This window comes from Oncorhynchus masou, chromosome 29 (genome assembly GCF_036934945.1).
Source record: "Oncorhynchus masou masou isolate Uvic2021 chromosome 29, UVic_Omas_1.1, whole genome shotgun sequence".
Taxonomy (NCBI): Eukaryota; Metazoa; Chordata; class Actinopteri; order Salmoniformes; family Salmonidae; genus Oncorhynchus; species Oncorhynchus masou.
In genome coordinates, this window is record NC_088240.1 from 81,502,863 (window position 1) to 81,524,625 (window position 21,763).

Below are 21,763 nucleotides of genomic sequence, written 5' to 3' on the forward strand. Positions count from 1 at the left end.
AGACTGTAATCATAAGCCGTAAACTCCCCCATCCCTCTCTCCGTTTTTAATCTACATCGCTTTTTCTCTTTGACAGCCTGATATTGTCTCTTCCTTCGTTCCCATCACTGTCATCAATACAAATGCTGTCAGCCTGTGTGTAGCTATGTCTGTTTGTTGTGTGTGTTGATGTGAGTGTGTGTAAGGGGGGTAAAGACGTGCTTGTGTGTATGTGTTTATCTTTGTGAGTTTGTTTTTTAGGGGTGATGGGGTAGAGCTTGAGGCTGAGGATTGTGTGTGTGTGTGTGTGCAACATGAATAATACACATTGCTACTGAACAAAGCACTGTGGGCTCAGCTCCTGATCTCAGACATGCACTACAGACACACACACACTCCTTGAATGCCCTTGACTACACTCGTCACTATGCACACACACACACACACCTAGGATAAAAGCACACATACACACAGTAGACTACAGTTCAATACTCCATGTCAGCACCTGCTGCTAGGCTTGAATGACATCCCTCACTATATACTCAGCATCTGAATAAATGACCACCATTATCTGTCTTTCTCCTTCTCTCCCCCCCCTTTCTCCCTCTCCTTCACTCTCTCTGTCTTTCTCACTCTCCTTCTCTCTCTCCCTCTCCTTCCCCCCCTTTCTCCCTCTCTCTCTCCCTCTCCCTCTCCTTCTCTCTCTCCCTCTCCCTCTTTCTCCCACTCCTTCACGCTCTCCTGCTTTCCTTTCCCTCCCTCCCTCCATCTCTACCAGCCACTGTGTCATAGTCAGGCCCAGGCAGAATGGTTGTAATGATGCTGGTAGCTCAGGTTGTATCCAGCCTGTTTTCAGCAAATATTGCAAAGTTAATGTGACACCATTAATATTTCAGACTGACTCCCACATTAGACCTCAGTAAGACTGAGGGAAGGGAGAGAGAGGTATGCCATGATGACCTAACCTTGAGACTAAATCAGGATGAGACTAGATGAGACTAGATAAAGATGAGACTAGATAAGGGTGAGACTAGATGAGACTAAATCAGGATGAGACTAGATAAGGATGAGACTAGATGAGACTAAATCAGGATGAGACTAGATAAGGATGAGACTAAATCAAAATGAGACTAGATAAGGATGAGACTAAATCAGAATGAGACTAGATGAGACTAGATAAGGATGATACTAGATTATACTAAATCAGGATTAGACTAGATAAGGATGAGACTAGATAAGGATGAGACGAGATAAGGGTGAGACTAGATAAGGGTGAGACTAGATAAGGGTGAGACTAGATAAGGGTGAGACTAGATAAGGATATGACTAGATAAGGATATGACTAGATGAGAACAGATAAGGATGATACAAGATAAGGGTGAGACTAGATAAGGGTGAGACTTGATAAGGGTGAGACTAGATAAGGGTGAGACTAGATGAGACGAGATAAGGGTGAGAATAGATAAGGATGAGACTAGATGAGACTAAATCAGGATGAGATGAGATGAGACTAAATCAGGATAAGACAAGATGAGACTAAATCAGGATGAGATGAGACTAAATCAGGATGAGACTAGATGAGACTAGATAAGGATGAGATGAGATAAGGATGAGACTAGATAAGGATTATACTAGATTATACTAGATAAGGATGAAACTAGATAAGGGTGAGACTAGATAAAGGTGAGACTAGATAAGGGTGAGATAAGGGTGAGACTAGATACGGGTGAGAGGAGATAAGGGTGAGACTAGATACGGGTGAGAATAGATGAGACTAGATAAGGATGAGACTAGATAAGGATGAGACTAGATAAGGATGAGACGAGATAAGGATGAGACTAGATAAGGATGAGACGAGATGAGACCAGATAAGGATGAGACTAGATAAGGATGAGACTAGATAAGGGTGAGACTAGATGAGACTAAATCAGGATGAGACTAGATAAAGATGACACTAGATGAGACTAAATCAGGATGAGACGAGATAAGGATGAGACTAGATAAGGATGAGACTAGATAAGGATGAGACTAGATCAGGATGAGACTAGATAAGGATGAGACTAGATCAGGATGAGACTAGATAAGGATGAGACTAGATCAGGATGAGACTAGATAAGGGTGAGACTAGATAAGGATGAGACTAGATGAGACTAAATCAAGATGAGACTAGATAAAGATGAGACTAGATAAGGTTGAGACTAGATAAGGGTGAGACTAGATAAGGGTGAGACTAGATAAGGATGAGACAAGATGAGACTAGATAAGAGTGAGACTAGATACGGATGAGACTAGATAAGGATTATATTAGATTAGATAAGGATGAGACTAGATAAGGATGTGACTAGATAAGGATGAGACGAGATGAGACAAAATCAGGATGAGACTAGATAAGGATGAGACTAGATGAGACCAGATAAGGATGAGACTAGATAAGGGTGAGACTAGATAAGGGTGAGACTAGATGAGACTAAATCAGTATGAGACTAGATAAGGATGAGACTAGATAAGGATTATACTAGATGATACTAGATAAGGATGAAACTAGATAAGGGTGAGTCTAGATAAGGGTGAGACTAGATGAGACTAAATCAGGATGAGACTAGATAAAGATGAGACTAGATAAGGGTGAGACTAGATAAGGATTATACTAGATGATACTAGATAAGGAAGAAACTAGATACGGGTGAGTCTAGATAAGGGTGAGACTAGTTGAGACTAAATCAGGATGAGACTAGATAAAGATGAGACTAGATAAGGGTGAGACTAGATAAGGGTGAGACGAGATAAGGGTGAGACTAGATAAGGGTGAGACTAAATCAGGATGAGACTAGATGAGACTAGATAAGGATGAGACTAAATCAGGATGAGACTAGATAAAGATGAGACTAGATGAGACTAAAATCAGGATGAGACTAGATAAGTATGAGACTAGATAAGGATAAGACAAGATAAGGATGGGACGAGATAAGGATAAGACTAAATCAGGATGAGACTAGATAGGAATGAGACTAGATAAGGATGAGACTAGATAAGGATGAGATTAGATTATACTAAATCAGGATGAGACTAGATAAGGATGAGACTAGATAAGGGTGAGACTAGATAAGGATGAGACTAGATAAGGATGAGACGAGATAAGGATGAGACTAGATTAGACTAAATCAGGATGAGACTAGATAAGGATGAGACTAGATAAGGGTAAGACTAAATCAGGATGAGACTAGATAGGAATGAGACTAGATAAGGATGATAGCAGATAAGGATGAAACTAGATAAGGATAAGACAAGATAAGGATGGGACTAGATAAGGATAAGACTATATCAGGATGAGACTAGATAGAAATTAGACTAGATAAAGATGAGACTAGATAAGGATGAGATTAGATTATACTAAATCAGGATGAGACTAGATAAGGATGAGACTAGATAAGGGTGAGACTAGATAAGGATTATATTAGATTAGATAAGGATGACACTAGATAAGGATGAGATGAGACAAAATCAGGATGAGACTAGATAAGGATGAGACTAGATGAGCCAGATAAGGATGAGATAAGGATGAGACTAGATGAGACTAAATCAGGATGAGACTAGATGAGACTAGATAAGGATGAGACAAGATAAGGATTATACTAGATGAGACTGGATAAGGATGAAACTAGATAAGGGTGAGTCTAGATGAGACTAAATCAGGATGAGACGAGATAAAGATGAGACCAGATGAGACTAGATAAGGATAAGACTAGATAAGGATGAGAAAAGATAAGGATGAGAAAAGATAAGGATGAGATTAGATTATACTAAATCAGGATTAGACTAGATAAGGATGAGACTAGAAGAGACTAGATAAGGATGAGACTAGATGAGACTAGATAAGGATGAGACGAGATGAGACAAAATCAGGATGAGACTAGATAAGAATGAGACTAGATAAGGATGATACTAGATAAGGATGAGACAAGATAAGGATGAGAAAAGATAAGGATGGGACTAGATAAGACTAGATAAGGATGAGATGAGATGATACTAAATCAGGATTAGACTAGATAAGGGTGAGACTAGATAAGGATGAGACTAGATGAGACAAAATCAGGATGAGACTAGATAGGAATGAGACTCGAGAAGAATGAGACTAGATAAGGATGATACTAGATAAGGATGAGACGAGATAAGGATGAGACTAGATGAGACGAGATAAGGATGAGACTAGATGAGACTAGATAAGGATGAGAATAGATAAGGATGAGACTAGATGAGACAAAATCAGGATGAGATGAGATAAGGATGAGACTAGATGAGACAAAATCAGGATGAGACTAGATGAGACTAGATAACGAGGAGACAGGATAAGGATGAGACGAGATAAGGATGAGACTAGATAAGGATGGGACTAGATAAGGATGGGACTCGATGAGACTAGATAAGGATGAGACTAGACAAGGATGAGACTAGATGAGCCAGATAAGGATGAGATAAGGATGAGACTAAATCAGGATGAGACTAGATGAGACTAGATAAGGATGAGACAAGATAAGGATTATACTAGATGAGACTGGATAAGGATGAAACTAGATAAGGGTGAGTCTAGATAAGGGTGAGACTAGATGAGACTAAATCAGTATGAGACTAGATAAAGATGAGACTAGATAAGGGTGAGACTAGATAAGGGTGGGACTAGATAAGGGTGGGACTAGATAAGGGTGAGACGAGATAAGGGTGAGACGAGATAAGGGTGAGACTAGATAAGGGTGAGACTAGATAAGGGTGAGACTAGATAAGGATGAGACGAGATGAGACAAAATCAGGATGAGACTAGATAAGGATGAGACTAGATGAGACCAGATAAGGATGAGACTAGATAAGGGTGAGACTAGATAAGGGTGAGACTAGATGAGACTAAATCAGTATGAGACTAGATAAGGATGAGACTAGATAAGGGTGAGACTCAATGAGACTAGATAAGGATGAGACTAGATAAGGATGAGACTAGATAAGGATGAGACTAGATAAGGATGAAACTAGATAAGGATAAGACAAGATAAGGATGGGACTAGATAAGGATAAGACTAAATCAGGATGAGACTAGATAGGAATGAGACTAGATAAAGATGAGACTAGATAAGGATGAGATTAGATTATACTAAATCAGGATGAGACTAGATAAGGATGAGACTAGATAAGGGTGAGACTAGATAAGGATGAGACTAGATAAGGATGAGACTAGATTAGACTAAATCAGGATGAGACTAGATGAGACTAGATAAGGATGAGACTAGATTAGACTAAATCAGGATGAGACTAGACAAGGATGAGACTAGATGAGACCAGATAAGGATGAGACCAGACAAGGATGAAACTAGATAAGGATGATATTAGATAAGAATAAGATTAGATAAGGATGAGACTAGATAATGATGAGACTAGATAATGATGAGACTGGATAAGGATGAGACTGGATAATGATGAGACTGGATAATGATGAGACTAGATAATGATGAGACTGGATAAGGATGAGACTGGATAATGATGAGACTAGATAATGATGAGACTAGATAATGATGAGACTATATAAGGATGAGACAGGTTGTCTACAAGCATGGTTTAGCTTTTTTGGGGTGATTCGATTAGTTGCAAGACTTCATGTGGACTCTCAGACCATGTGGACTCTCAGACCATGTGGACTCTCAGACCATGATAAACATTATTTACAGATGGTTCGCCTATTCACTTGCATTTCAGAGTCAGTCCTCACCAGCAGTGATTCCCCTATCATTACTTAAGCAGGCTACCTGCCACCCTTAGCTCATAGCCTTCCAGTAACATTTGGCCGGTTCAATTGAACAATTAGGTGTTGGCAGCAGTTATATCACTCAGGGAAACTAGAGAGGAAATGCTTCATCAGTACTTCCCCCTCAGACTCCCTACATCCTTTATCTTTGGGGTTCTCTGCTCTCAGCTGACTGAGACTCAGCTCACTTCCTGCTGACTGATCTGATCTGTACGTCATCCGTATCGGCTGCCTGCTGCAAATCACACTGTCCTGCTATGACTGTTTCTGTTACTGCTACTGTTACTACTTTCACTGTCACTGTTTCTGTTACTGCTACTCCTACTGTCACTACTTTCACTGTCACTGTTGCTGCTACTGTTACTACTACTTTCACTGTTTGTTACTGCTACTGCTAATGTCACTACTTTCACTGTTAATGTTACTACTTTCACTGTCACTGTTTCTGTTACTGTTACTGTTACTGCTACTGTTACTGTTACATCTACTGTTACTGTTACATCTACTGTTACTGTTACTGTTACTACTACTGTTACTGTTACTGTTACTACTACTGTTACTGTTACTGTTACTGTTACTACTACTGTTACTGCTACTGCTACTGTTACTGCTACTGTTACTGTTACTGTTACTACTACTGTTACTGTTACTACTACTGTTACTGCTACTGTTACTGTTACTACTACTGTTACTGTTACTGTTACTACTACTGTTACTGTTACTGCTACTGTTACTACTACTGTTACTGTTACTGTTACTACTACTGTTACTGTTACTGTTACTGTTACTACTACTGTTACTGTTACTGTTACTACTACTGTTACTGTTACTACTACTGTTACTGCTACTGTTACTGTTACTACTACTGTTACTGTTACTGTTACTGTTACATCTACTGTTACTGTTACTACTACTGTTACTGTTACTACTGCTGTTACTGTTACTGTTACTACTACTGTTACTGTTACTACTACTGTTACTGTTACTGTTACTACTACTGTTACTACTACTGTTACTGTTACTACTACTGTTACTGTTACTGTTACTACTACTGTTACTACTACTGTTACTACTACTGTTACTGTTACTGTTACTACTACTGTTACTGTTACTACTACTGTTACTACTACTGTTGCTGTTACTACTTTCACTGTCACTGTTTGTTACTGCTACTGCTAACTTTCACTGTTAATGTTACTGTTACTGTTACTACTTTCACTGTTTCTGTTACTGTTACTGCTACTGTTACTGTTACTGTTACTACTACTGTTACTGTTACTACTTTCACTGTCACTGTTTGTTACTGTTACTGCTACTGTTACTACTTTCACTGTCACTGTTACTGCTACTGCTACTGTTACTACTTTCACTGTCACTGTTTCTGTTACTGCTACTACTTTCACTGTCACTGCTACTGCTACTGCTACTGCTACTGTTACTACTTTCAATGTCACAGTTTCTGTTACTGTCTCTACTTTCACTGTTACTGCTATGGTCACTGTTACTGTTACTGCTACTGTTACTGTTACTACTTTCACTGTCACTGTTACTGCTACTGTTACTGCTACTGTTTCTGTTACTGTTACTGTTACTGCTACTGTTACTACTTTCACTGTCACTGTTACTGCTACTGTTACTGCTACTGTTTGTTACTGTTACTGTTACTGTTACTACTTTCACTGTCACTGTTACTGCTACTGTTACTGCTACTGTTTCTGTTACTGTTACTGCTACTGTTACTACTTTCACTGTCACTGTTACTGCTACTGTTACTACTTTCAATGTCACAGTTTCTGTTACTGTCACTACTTTCACTGTTACTGCTATGGTTACTGTTACTACTTTCACTGTCACTGTTACTGCTACTGTTACTGTCACTACTTTCACTGTTTCTGTTACTGCTACTGTTACTGTCACTACTTTCACTGTTACGGTTACTGCTACTACTTTCAATGTCACAGTTTCTGTTACTGTCACTACTTTCACTGTTACTGCTATGGTCACTGTTACTGTCACTACTTTCACTGTTTCTGTTACTGCTACTGTTACTTTCACTGTCACTGCTACTGTTACTGTTACTGTCACTACTTTCACTGTTACTGTTTCTGTTACTGCTACTGTTACTGTTACTGTCACTACTTTCACTGTTTCTGTTACTGCTACTGTTACTACTTTCACTGTCACTGCTACTGTTACTTTCACTGTCACTGCTACTGCTACTGTTACTGTTACTACTTTCACTGTCACTGTTTCTGTTACTGCTACTGTTACTACGTTCATTGTCACTGTTACTGTTACTGCTACTGCTACTCTTACTGTTACTACTTTCAATGTCACAGTTTCTGTTACTGCTACTGTCACAGTTCCTGTTACTGTCACTGTTACTGCTATGGCCACTGTTATTGTCACTGTCACTGCTACTGTTACTGCTATGGTAAACTGTATCGTCTCCTGTCATTTAGTCTACAGACAGACAGAACCAAGTCACATGGAACAACAGAGTGAAGAATCCGTAGTCATTTAGATGTGTTCTTGTATTTTTTTATTTCACCTTTATTTAACCAGGTAGGCTAGTTGAGAACAAGTTCTCATTTACAACTGCGACCTGGCCAAGATAAAGCAAAGCAGTGTGATACAGACAACAACACAGAGTTACACATGGAATAAACAAACATACAGTCAATAACACAATAGAGAAAATATATATACAGTGTGTGCAAATGAGGTAGGATAAGGTAGGTATAAGGCAATAAATAGGCCATAGTGGTGAAATAACTACAATATAGCAATTAAACACTGGAGTGATAGATGTGCAGAAGGTGAGTGTGCAAGTAAAGATACAGGGGTGCAAAGGATTAAGTGTCTGCCATCACCTGCTGGATGTTATATACGCTGAATATACTGTATCACCACAGCAAGTAGTGCCAGTTTACATGAGGGGTAACAGATGTGGTGTGTAGGGTGGAGGGGGTGTTGTCTGTACACATGTGCATCAAATCAAAAATCAAGTCCCATGTTATTTGTCACATACACTTGTTTAGCAGATGTTATTGTGGATGTAGCGAAATGCTTGTGTTTGTAGCTCTAACAGTGCAGCAATATATTACAGTAATATCTAACAATTTCACAACAATAAACACAAATCTAAAGAAAAGGAAAGGAATTAAGAATATATAAATATTTGGGCGAGCAATGTCAGAACAGCATAGACTAAGATGCAGTAGAATACAGTATATACATATAAGATGAGTAATGCAAAATATGTCAACATTATTAAAGTGACTAGTGTTCCATTATTAAAGTAACCAATGATTCCAAGTCTATGTATATAGTCAGCAGCCTCTAATGTGTTAGTGATGGCTATTTAACATCATTTAACAGTCTGATGGCTTTGAGATAGAAGCTGTTTTTCAGTCTCTAGGTCCCAGCTTTGACGCACCTGTACTGACATCGCCTTCTGGATGGTAGCGGGGTGAACAGGCAGTGGCTCGGGTGGTTCTGGTCTTTGATGATCTTTTTGGCCTTCCAAATGTGTGTATAAAACACCCCCTCCACTGTGTGTTAACTACTCATTTATACAGTTAATGTGTGTGTGTGTCTCGTTGTTGTACTGGTGATGATAGATGGTTAGTTAACCCAGGGCTGAGGGGGAGTCCCCTGTCCTGTCACTCTCTATTGATTGTTTGGAAATCTAAAGGCAGCTGTAACTCGGCCAATCAGTGATGTGTTTATATATGTGTGTGTGTGGTAAGTGGTTGCCGTTGGCTGGTGTTTTGTGTTGTTTCGGCTCATTAACCTCTCTGGAATTTAATGTTGATGTCTGCGTGTGTGTGTGTGTGTGTGTGTGTGTTTCGATGGGGGCTCCGGCAGACTTCTCCTACTCATGATGTTCTAATGGCGGAGGGGAGTCGGTGTTGGAGGGGAGTGGGTGGTGGTGGCTTCTGTTGCAGCCACCTAGTAGGGGTCCACTGTGGCACTTTCTATAGTTTTCCTTAGTCTCAGACAGATTGCTCAGCAGTGTGAACGCATTTCTGTGTGTGTGTGTGTGTGTATATATATATTGAGCCCCACAGTATGAGTCATAATACCCAGAAAACCTAGCAGTGGAAATGCTTCCAGTAATTTTCCAACCATTCATTTAGTCCATTATAGATTTTAGAAACCCTTCAAATAAAGGCTGTATTTTGTGTAGGCTTACCCTGGTATGACGTTTTGATAACCATATAAATCTCTCTCTGACAAAATTACTTTTATCAATATATTCGCCTGTATTTACACCCCCCAACCCCCCCTTCATACAGCACTACAAATGCCGGTCTAAAGCTTCATGTCATCAGGGCCATGATGACCTCGACGAGAATGAATTGAGGCAAAGGTAAGAATCTCTAGATGAACTATCTAATGTTAGTAATTAATACATTGGCTAAAGTTGTTTAAATGTACAATTCTGTTATCTGTCTTGGGAAAGTTTTAAATTGTAAATGCCTGTTATCTAGCTTGTTAGCTCATGGTTAGCTAGTTAGCAACATTAGCCTGGATAGATTAGCAGTATATTTGTCTAGCCATTTAAATGCATGAGTTTAGATTTCTTTGGCTTTTATAAACCAACAGTCTAGCTTCCTAGTGAACTAGCTAGCTAACTTAGATGGTGAGAAGCTTGGGCTAGGCGTTCTTGAAAATGTTTGTTTGTGCCTGTGGGTGAGGGGTGGGGTTTCCTACTTCAAGTACAACTTGACTTGTAGCTACCCTAGCTAGATGCGATATTTTAGTCTGGATTTTTGAAAGGTTTTGGAGATGGACTGATTAGCATCCTCTCGAGTCCTTACAGCGGGAAAACATTGATATGTTTACTGTTGACATCTGGACAGCAGATCATGAGTATAGCTAGTAGGCGGGGTGGGGGTATTGATATATAATGCATGCTCCACTCAAGTTGAACTTGTTGACTGATGACGCAGAGGCGGCTGCTAAGAAGGGAGCAGCTGCAGTCCAGAAGACTGCAGCCAAGGCAGCACTGGTCCACACCTGCCCTGTCTGTCAGGTGAGTAGTATTGGTTGGTACTGTATGTGCCTTTAGGTTTCTCTCAATGTGTAGGCTATTGTACTGGCCTGTGTGGAAGAGTGTGTAGTAGTTTGTTGCATCGTATTGCTTAGTGACAACTTTGAATTCAAGCTAAGCTACAGGTTGTTAACTTCCTCCATTTTGTAGTTGACCTTTATTCACTGAACAAAAATATAAAACGCAACATGCAACAATTTCAAAGATTTCACTAAATTACAGTTAATGTAAGGAAATCAGTCAATTGAAATAAATAAATTAAGCCCAAATCGATGGATTTCACATGACTGGGAATACAGATATGCATACAGTATGTTAGTCACAGGCACCTTTAAAAAAAGTTAGGGTTAGTTTATGCGAAGTTGCTGGATATTGGCGGGAACTGGAGCACGCTGTCGTACACGTCGATCCAGAGCATCACAAACATGCTCAATGGGGGTGACATGTCTGGTGAGTATGCAGGCCATGGAAGAACTGGGACATTTTCAGCTTCCAGGAATTGTGTACCATCATGCTGAAACATGAGGTAATGGCGGCTAGTGAATGGCACAACAATGATCTTGTCACAGTATCTCTGTTCATTCAAATTGCCATCAATAAAATGCAATTGTGTTTGTGGTCCATAGCTTATGCCTGCCCATACCATAACCCCATTGACACCATGGGGCACTCTGTTCACAACGTTGACATCAGCATACCGCTCGCCCACACAATGCCATACTACGACGCTATCTGCCATCTGCCCGGTATAGTTGAAACTGTGATTAATCTGTGAAGAGCACACTTCTCCAGCGTGCCAGTGGCCATCAAAGGTGAGCATTTGCCTACTGAAGTCAGTTACGACTCCAAACTGCAGTCAAGTCAAACCCTGGTGAGGAGGGCAAGCGTGCAGATGAGCTTCCCTGAGACGATTTCTGACCGTTTGTGCAGAAAGTCTTTGGTTTCATCAGCTGTCCGGGTGGCTGGTCTCAGATGATTCCGTAGTTGAAGAAGCTGGATGTGGAGGTCCTGGGCTGGCGTGGTCACATGAGATTTGAGGCAGGTTGGATGTACTGCTAAATTCTCTAAAACGACTTTGGAGGCGGCTTATGTTAGAGAAATTAACACTTAATTATCTGGCAACAGCTCTGGTGGACATTCCTGCAGTCAGCCAATCGGGTCGAGAGTTTCAAGTTCCTTCGTGTCTTCATCACCAACGAACTATCATGGTCCGAACATACCAAGTCAATCGTGAAGAGGGCACGACAAAACCTTGTGTACGTACCCCCTCTGGAGACTGAAAAGATTTGGCATAGGCCCCCAGATCCTCAAAAGGTTCTCACCTCTGCACCATCGAGAGCATCCTGACCGGTTGCATCACCGCCAGTTATGGCAACTGCTCAGCATCTGACCATAAGGCGCTACAGAGGGTAGTGCGAATGGCCCAGTACATCACTGGGGCCAAGATTCCAGCCATCCAGGACCTATATAATAGGCGGTGTCAGAGGAAAGCCCATAAAATTGTCAGAGACTCCAGTCACCCAAGTTATAGACTGTTTTCTCTGCTACAGCAAGGCAAGCGGTACCGGAGCGCTTGTCTAGGACCAAGTCTAGGACCAAAAGGCTCTACCCCCAAGCCATTAGACTGCTGAACAACTCATAAAAATTGCCACTGGACAATTTACATTGAACCCCCCTTGTACACTGCTGCTACTTGCTGTTTGTTACCTATGCATAGTCACTTCGCCCCCACCAGCATGTACACCTACATGTACCTCAACTAGCCGGTGCCCCTGCACCCTGACTCGGTACCGGTGCCCCTGCACCCTGACTCGGTACCGGTGCCCCTGCACCCTGACTCGGTACCGGTGCCCCTGCACCCTGACTCGGTACCGGTGCCCCTGCACCCTGACTCGGTACCGGTGCCCCTGCACCCTGACTCGGTACCGGTGCCCCTGCACCCTGACTCGGTACCGGTGCCCCTGCACCCTGACTCGGTACCGGTACCCCTGCACCCTGACTCGGTACCGGTACCCCTGCACCCTGACTCGGTACCGGTACCCCTGCACTCTGACTCGGTACCGGTGCCCCCGTATATAGCCTCTTCATTGTTATTCTTCTTGTGTTACTTTGTATCTTTACTTTTTATTTTAGCCTACTTGGTAAATAATTTCTTCTTCTTGAACTGCACTGTTGGTTAAGGGCTTGTAAGTAAGCATTTCACGGTAAAGTCTACACTTGTTGTATTCGGCGCATGTGGAAAATGAAGTTTGATTTGATTTGCACACTCCCTCAAAACTTCTGACATCTGTGGCATTGTCTTGTGTGACAAAACTTTACATTTTAGAGTGGCCTTTTGTCGTCCGCAGCACAAGACGCGCCTGTGTAATGATCATGCTGTTTGATCAGCTTCTTGATATGCCACACCTGTCAGGTGACTGGATTGTCTTGGCAAAGGATAAATTCTCACTAACAGGGATTGTAAAAAAACTTTTTAGAGAAATACTCTTTAATTAGTATGGAACATTTCTGGGATCTTTTATTTCAGCTCATGAAACAACACTTTACATGTTGCGTTTATACTTTTGTTCAGCATTCAGTATATCACAAAAGTGAGTACACCCCTCACATTTTTGTAAATATTTGAGTATATCTTTTCATGTGACAACACTGAAGAAATTACACTTTGCTACAATGTAAAGTAGTGAGTGTACAGCTTGTATAACAGTAAATTTGCTGTCCCCTCAAAATAACTCAACACGTGGGCCATTAGTGTCTAAACCGCTGGCAACAAAAGTGAGTACACCCCAAAGTGAAAATGTCCAAATTGGGCCAAGTGTCAATATTTTGTGTGGCCACCATCATTTTCCAGCACTGCCTTAACCCTCTTGGGCATGGAGTTCACCAGAGCTTCACAGGTTGCCACTGGAGTCCTCTTCCACTCCTCCATGACGACATCACGGAGCTGGTGGATGTTAGAGAACTTGCACTCCTCCACCTTCCGTTTGAGGATGCCCCACAGATGCTCAATAGGGTTTAGGTCTGGAGACATGCTTGGCCAGTCCATCACCTTTACCCTCAGCTTCTTTAGCAAGGCAGTGGTCGTCTTGGAGGTGTGTTTGGGGTTGTTATCATGTTGGAATACTGCCCTGCGTCCCAGTCTCCTTAGGCAGGGGATCATGCTCTGCTTTAGTATGTCACAGTACATGTTGGCATTCATGGTTCCCTCAATGAACTGTAGCTCCCCAGTGCCGGCAGCACTCATGCAGCCCCAGACCATGACACTCCCACCACCATTCTTGACTGTAGGCAAGACACACTTGTCTTTGTACTCCTCACCTGGTTGCCTCCACTCACGCTTGACACCATCTGAACCAAATAAGTTTATCTTGGTCTCATCAGACCACAGGACATGGTTCCAGTAATCCATGTCCTTAGTCTGCTTGTTTTCAGCAAACTGTTTGCGGCCTTTCTTGTGCATCATCTTTAGAAGAGGCGTCCTTCTGGGATGACAGCCATGCAGACCAATTTGATGCAGTGTACGGTGTATGGTCTGAGCACTGACAGGCTGACCCCCCACCCCTTCAACCTCTGCAGCAATGCTGGCAGCACTCATACGTCTATTTCCCAAAGACAACCTCTGGATATGACGCTGAGCACGTGCACTCAACTTCTTTGGTCGACCATGGCGAGGCCTGTTCTGAGTGGAACCTGTCCAGTTAAACCGCTGTATGGTCTTGGCCACCGTGCTGCAGCTCAGTTTCAGGGTCTTGGCAATCTTCTTATAGCCTAGGCCATCTTTATGTAGAGCAACAATTCTTTTTTTCAGATCCTCAGAGAGTTTTTTGCCATGAGGTGCCTTGTTGAACTTCCAGTGACCAGTCAATATGAGGGAGTGTGAGAGCGATGACACTAAATTTAACACACCTGCTCCCCATTCACACCTGAGACCTTGTAACACTAACGAGTCACATGACACCGGGGATGGAAAATGGCTAATCGGGCCCAATTTGGACATTTTCACTTAGGGGTGTACTCACTTTTGTTGCCTGCGGTTTAGACATTAATGGCTGTGTGTTGAGTTATTTTGAGGGGACAGCTAATTTACACTGTTATACAAGCTGTACACACTCACTACTTTACATTGTAGCAAAGTGTCATTTCTTCAGTGTTGTCACATGAATAGGTATACTCAAATATTTACTCACTTTTGTGATATCCTGTATATGCAGACCTGTGTCATGTTCGTTAGAATAAATGTCGGACTAAGGCGCAGCGGATGTTGAGTTCCACATTATTTATTAGAAAGTGAAACTAAGTAAAGACAAAAACAAATAAACAATAAACGAACAACGAACCGTGACGACAGAGATGCTACGTGCACTAACAACAACCTAAAAGGGGTGTTGAAGCACACCAGCACCACATTTTATGTTTATTCTATGGCCAACCATCCCTCTAGCTACCTCTTATTCCACACTATGCCTTTCATGCCCCATGGTCCCTACACTTCAGACCCTTTTAACTCTCCATCTTATCGCTGTAAAACCACCCTACGTTCACCCAATTTCCCTATGCTGCTTCCTTCACTTGTTCTTCTCCTGATTTGATCATATCTAGACTCAGAAACACATTTAAAAGTGTTGTGGTGTACTGTTTTTGCTACCTTTTTTTCACCTATGTAAATTCTATCCTCCTGCTCATCCTGGGGTTCAGACTGAATGCAATGGTAAAGGTGCTGCCCACAATAGCTGTGTTTAGGCATTGCTACATGGACCTGTTACATTGACTAGAAGGGTGTAGATATAGCTGTGTTTAGACATGGCTACATGGGTCTGTTACACTAGAAGGGTGTTGATATAGCTGTGTTTAGGCATGGCTACATGGACCTGTTACATTGACTAGAAGGGTGTAGATATAGCTGTGTTTAGACATGGCTACATGGGTCTGTTACACTAGAAGGGTGTTGATATAGCTGTGTTTAGGCATGGCTACATGGGTCTGTTACACTAGAAGGGTGTTGATATAGCTGTGTTTAGGCATGGCTACATGGACCTGTTACACTAGAAGGGTGTTGATATAGCTGTGTTTAGACATGGCTACATGGACTTGTTACACTAGAAGGGTGTTGATATAGCTGTGTTTAGACATGGCTACATGGGCCTGTTACAATAGAAGGGTGTTGATATAGCTGTGTTTAGGCATGGCTACATGGGCCTGTTACATTGACTAGAAGGGTGTTGATATAGCTGTGTTTAGGCATGGCTACATGGACCTGTTACACTAGAAGGGTGTTGATATAGCTGTGTTTAGACATGGCTACATGGACCTGTTACAATAGAAGGGTGTTGATATAGCTGTGTTTAGGCATGGCTACATGGACCTGTTACACTAGAAGGGTGTTGATATAGCTGTGTTTAGGCATGGCTACATGGACCTGTTACACTAGAAGGGTGTTGATATAGCTGTGTTTAGGCATGGCTACATGGGTCTGTTACACTAGAAGGGTGTTGATATAGCTGTGTTTAGACATGGCTACATGGACCTGTTACACTAGAAGGGTGTTGATAAAGCTGTGTTTAGACATGGCTACATGGGTCTGTTACAATAGAAGGGTGTTGATATAGCTGTGTTTAGACATGGCTACATGGGTCTGTTACACTAGAAGGGTGTTGATATAGCTGTGTTTAGGCATGGCTACATGGGTCTGTTACACTAGAAGGGTGTTGATATAGCTGTGTTTAGACATGGCTACATGGACCTGTTACACTAGAAGGGTGTTGATAAAGCTGTGTTTAGACATGGCTACATGGACCTGTTACACTAGAAGGGTGTTGATATAGCTGTGTTTAGACATGGCTACATGGACCTGTTACACTAGAAGGGTGTTGATAAAGCTGTGTTTAGACATGGCTACATGGACCTGTTACACTAGAAGGGTGTTGATATAGCTGTGTTTAGACATGGCTACATGGGTCTGTTACACTAGAAGGGTGTTGATATAGCTGTGTTTAGACATGGCTACATGGACCTGTTACACTAGAAGGGTGTTGATATAGCTGTGTTTAGACATGGCTACATGGACCTGTTACACTAGAAGGGTGTTGATATAGCTGTGTTTAGGCATGGCTACATGGACCTGTTACACTAGAAGGGTGTTGATATAGCTGTGTTTAGGCATGGCTACATGGACCTGTTACATTGACTAGGAGGGTGTTGATATAGCTGTGTTTAGACATGGCTACATGGACCTGTTACACTAGAAGGGTGTTGATATAGCTGTGTTTAGGCATGGCTACATGGGCCTGTTACATTGACTAGGAGGGTGTTGATATAGCTGTGTTTAGGCATGGCTACATGGGCCTGTTACATTGACTAGGAGGGTGTTGATATAGCTGTGTTTAGACATGGCTACATGGACCTGTTACATTGACTAGGAGGGTGTTGATATAGCTGTGTTTAGACATGGCTACATGGACCTGTTACATTGACTAGGAGGGTGTTGATATAGCTGTGTTTAGGCATGGCTACATGGGCCTGTTACATTGACTAGGAGGGTGTTGATATAGCTGTGTTTAGGCATGGCTACATGGGCCTGTTACATTGACTAGGAGGGTGTTGATATAGCTGTGTTTAGGCATGGCTACATGGACCTGTTACATTGACTAGAAGGGTGTTGATATAGCTGTGTTTAGGCATGGCTACATGGACCTGTTACACTAGGAGGGTGTTGATATAGCTGTGTTTAGGCATGGCTACATGGACCTGTTACACTAGAAGGGTGTTGATATAGCTGTGTTTAGGCATGGCTACATGGACCTGTTACACTAGGAGGGTGTTGATATAGCTGTGTTTAGGCATGGCTACATGGACCTGTTACACTAGAAGGGTGTTGATATAGCTGTGTTTAGGCATGGCTACATGGACCTGTTACACTAGGAGGGTGTTGATATAGCTGTGTTTAGGCATGGCTACATGGACCTGTTACACTAGGAGGGTGTTGATATAGCTGTGTTTAGGCATGGCTACATGGACCTGTTACATTGACTAGGAGGGTGTTGATATAGCTGTGTTTAGGCATGGCTACATGGGCCTGTTACATTGACTAGGAGGGTGTTGATATAGCTGTGTTTAGGCATGGCTACATGGGCCTGTTACATTGACTAGGAGGGTGTTGATATAGCTGTGTTTAGACATGGCTACATGGACCTGTTACACTAAAAATATGCTTATTCATTCATGATTATGGATACATTCTGCAATGAGTTTGGCTTTGAATCTGCAACAGAACATGTCAACAAGTTAGTTCTCAATTGCTTTAATACAGCAGTGCATTCTAACACCATGCCAACTTATTCATATAGCTGGCTGACAGCAAACGTGTCAGCTCGAGATGAAGTGCAAGAGCTTTCAGGGATTTGTAGTCTACGTGCAAGAGCTTGCAGGGATTTGTAGTCTGTCATGATGTCTACTTGATGCTAATCAGCATTTTGGAATCCGAGAGTAAATAGAGCTGAATATATAGATAAAAGTCGCCTTGTCTGAGAGAGATTTACACGAGAGCAAACCATTTCCATGTTTGACTGCTAGGCTTTATGATGCGTCCACTGTGGGGCTCAATTATGTAGGTGGGGGGGGGGGGGGGTGGGGTGTATGTGTGTTTGTGTGTATGTGTATGTGTGTTTGTGTGTATGTGTGTTTGGGTGTCTGTGTGTATGGATGTACGTGTGTTTGTGTTTGTGTGTATGGATGTACGTGTGTTTGTGTTTGTGTGTATGGATGTATGTGTGTTTGTGTTTGTGTGTATGGATGTATGTGTGTTTGTGTTTGTGTGTATGGATGTATGTGTGTTTGTGTGTATGGATGTATGTGTGTTTGTGTTTATGGATGTATGTGTGTTTGTGTGTATGGGTGTCTGTGTGTATGGATGTACGTGTGTTTGTGTTTGTGTGTATGGATGTACGTGTGTTTGTGTTTGTGTGTATGGATGTACGTGTGTTTGTGTTTGTGTGTATGGATGTACGTGTGTTTGTGTTTGTGTGTATGGATGTACGTGTGTTTGTGTTTGTGTGTATGGATGTACGTGTGTTTGTGTTTGTGTGTATGGATGTACGTGTGTTTGTGTTTGTGTGTATGGATGTACGTGTGTTTGTGTTTGTGTGTATGGATGTATGTGTGTTTGTGTTTGTGTGTATGGATGTATGTGTGTTTGTGTGTATGGATGTATGTGTGTTTGTGTGGGCCATGTGAGTGCTTATATTTGTCCTATTTCACACAAGTCTATATTGAGACACCCACGGGGATTGGAGTCACGGCCAGGGTCTGCCATTACCAATGGTGTCCCTGGTGCAATTAGGGTTAAGTCCCTTGCTTAAGGGCACATCAACAGATTTTTTTACCTTGTCGGTTCAGTTATAAGTAGCAACCTTTCAGTTACTGGCCCAACGCTCTAACCGCTAGGCTACCTGCTGCCACGTGTGCATGGAGTGTGTGTGTGTGTGTGTGTGTGTGTGTGTGTGTGTGTGTGTGTGTGTGTGTGTGTGTGTGTGTGTGTGTGTGTGTGTGTGTGTGTGTGTGAGTGAGTGAGTGAGTGAGTGTGTGTGTGTAAATCATACATCTAACCTTGGATCCCACACTAGGGTGGTAATGTTACTTGATCTGTGTACTATAAGCAAGGCCAGCTATACAGTGACACATACTCTTCCATTATCAATCATGTAACGTCATTATAATGGCTAAGAAATATAGACTAAAAGGCTCTGTCGATGGGAAATACATTGTCTCAATAGAGAGGAAGACAAATCCACACTGTAATGGGGACTCAATAATCAGGGATTGCTTGGGTATAGGATTCAACGCGTCTTTTATTGTAGGAGGGGAACTCACCTTCTCCATTGTATTGCATTCTACAATATATGAACGCGTAGCATTAAGAGAAATGTTGTCTTCCTGGTTGCCTTCAGTAATGTTGTCTTAAAATATCACCCCAGTTGAGCGCATAACGTAATGCAGTTATGATGTATCATTTCTCCCTCACATCATCATTCCGTTGTAGCCTAGTACGTACTCACACACAGACGTTAGGAGAACGATGGTGACACAGCAATGAAACAGTCATTATCTCTATCTTGTCTTCTCCTCTCCCTTTATCCAACTATCCCTCCCTCAAAGCATCCTTCCATTAAATCTATAGAAGACTAATGTATGGTGCTTTCAGCACCTCGTGGTCGTACCGAGAAGAGCCACACAAAAGCGCATCATTCCCGGCTCCGGCGAGCCATTAACAAAGCCTCGACAGACAACTTACTCACCTCTCACAATGGCGAGTAGGCACAGCAGCAGCGTCCAAGCGCCCATCACTGCTCAGATGCGTGCGTATGTGTGCGCTCCGAACCAAAAGGTGCTCACTCGAACTGCGAACGCCTCCGGAACACACGCAGTGTTCTTTTCTTGATATTCCGTTATTAATTCTTCACTCGGTACCTGTCATGGTTCCGTCAGGCCTTCTCAGTACAGACATAGTTTTTATTCGTGTGTAAAATCTCCAGGTATACTTGGGAGTCGAGTCGAGCTGGATTGGCTGTCCGTGTTGTGTTTAACAGCCTGGTGTCATAGACTCGACGTAACATAGTAAATATAAATCGGGGATACTCAAATTAGTTTGTTATGGTTTGGTATGGTTACATAAGACAGAAGGTTACTTAAGGCAAGAACTAAAGTAGGGTGGTTGGTCCAGGTGGATGGGTGGTTTAATTTGAAGGTTGATGGGTGGGAATATAATGCAAAAGTATAGCAACCCAAAAGTTGCATTTCGAATCTCATCACGGACAACTTTAGCATTTTAAAGAATTACCAATTTTGCAACTTCTTATGAATTTGATCTATTTTGCAACTATTTTGCATGTTAGCTAACCCTTTCCCTGACCCTAACCTTAACCTAACTCCTAACCTTAACCCTAACCCCTAGCCTAGGTAATGTTAGCCACCTAGCTAATGTTACTGTTAGGATTTTGTAACATATGATACGTTTGCAATTTTGTAACATATTGTAAGAATTGCAAAAATAACATATTGTACAAATTGCAATTTGTAGGATATCACACGAATTGTAATTCGTAACATATCATATGAAATGGATGATGGACATCCACTAATTAATACATACAGAGTTTTGCAAAAGTATTCATTCCCCTTGGTGTTTTTTCCTATTTTGCTGCATTACAACCTGTCATTTAAATGGATTTTTATTTGGATTTCATGTAATGGACATACACGAAATAGTCCAAATTGGTGAAGTGTAAAAAAAAGAAAAAAAATGGAAAAGTGGTGAGTGCATATGTATTCACCCCCTTTGCTATGAAGCCCCTAAATAAGATCTGGTGCAGTCATTTGCCTTCAGAAGTCACATAATTATATAAATAATGTCCACCTGTGTGCATTCTAAGTGTCACATGATCTGTCACGTGATTTCAGTATATATACACCTGTTCTGAAAGGCCCCAGATTCTGCAACATCACTAAGCAAGGGGCACCACCAAGCAAGCGGCACCATGAAGACCAAGGAGCTCTCCAAACAGGTCAGGGACAAAGTTGTGGAGAAGTACAGATCAGGGTTGGGTTCTGACAAAAATATCTGAAACTTTAAACATTCCACGGAGCACCATTAAATCCATTATTAAAAAATGGAAAGAAAATGGCACCACAATAAACCTGCCAAGAGAGGGCCGTCCACCAAAACTCCAGGAAAGGTGGGCATTAATCAGAGAGGCAACAAAGAGACCAAAAATAACCCTGAAGGAGCTGCAAAGCTCCACAGCGGAGATGGGAGTATCTGTCCATATGTTCATTTTAAGCCGTACACTCCACAGAGCTGGGCATTAAGGAAGAGTGGCCAGATTTATTTTGTTGCTTTTTGGCCATCAAGGAAAACACTATGTCTGGCAGAAACCCAACACCTC

At 41.9% G+C, this 21,763-nt stretch overlaps 1 protein-coding gene across 1 annotated transcript in view; it reads right to left on the reverse strand.

Moving 5' to 3' along the window:
• LOC135520732 (neuronal acetylcholine receptor subunit beta-2-like) overlaps positions 1-20,362 on the reverse strand; it is a 43,999-nt gene extending 23,637 nt beyond the window's left edge. The window contains 1 exon segment of the mRNA XM_064946496.1: positions 20,117-20,362. Within this exon segment, the coding sequence (XP_064802568.1) occupies positions 20,117-20,162 (46 nt within the window). The 5' untranslated portion in view covers positions 20,163-20,362.
• Between the last annotated feature and the right edge of the window lie 1,401 nt (positions 20,363-21,763).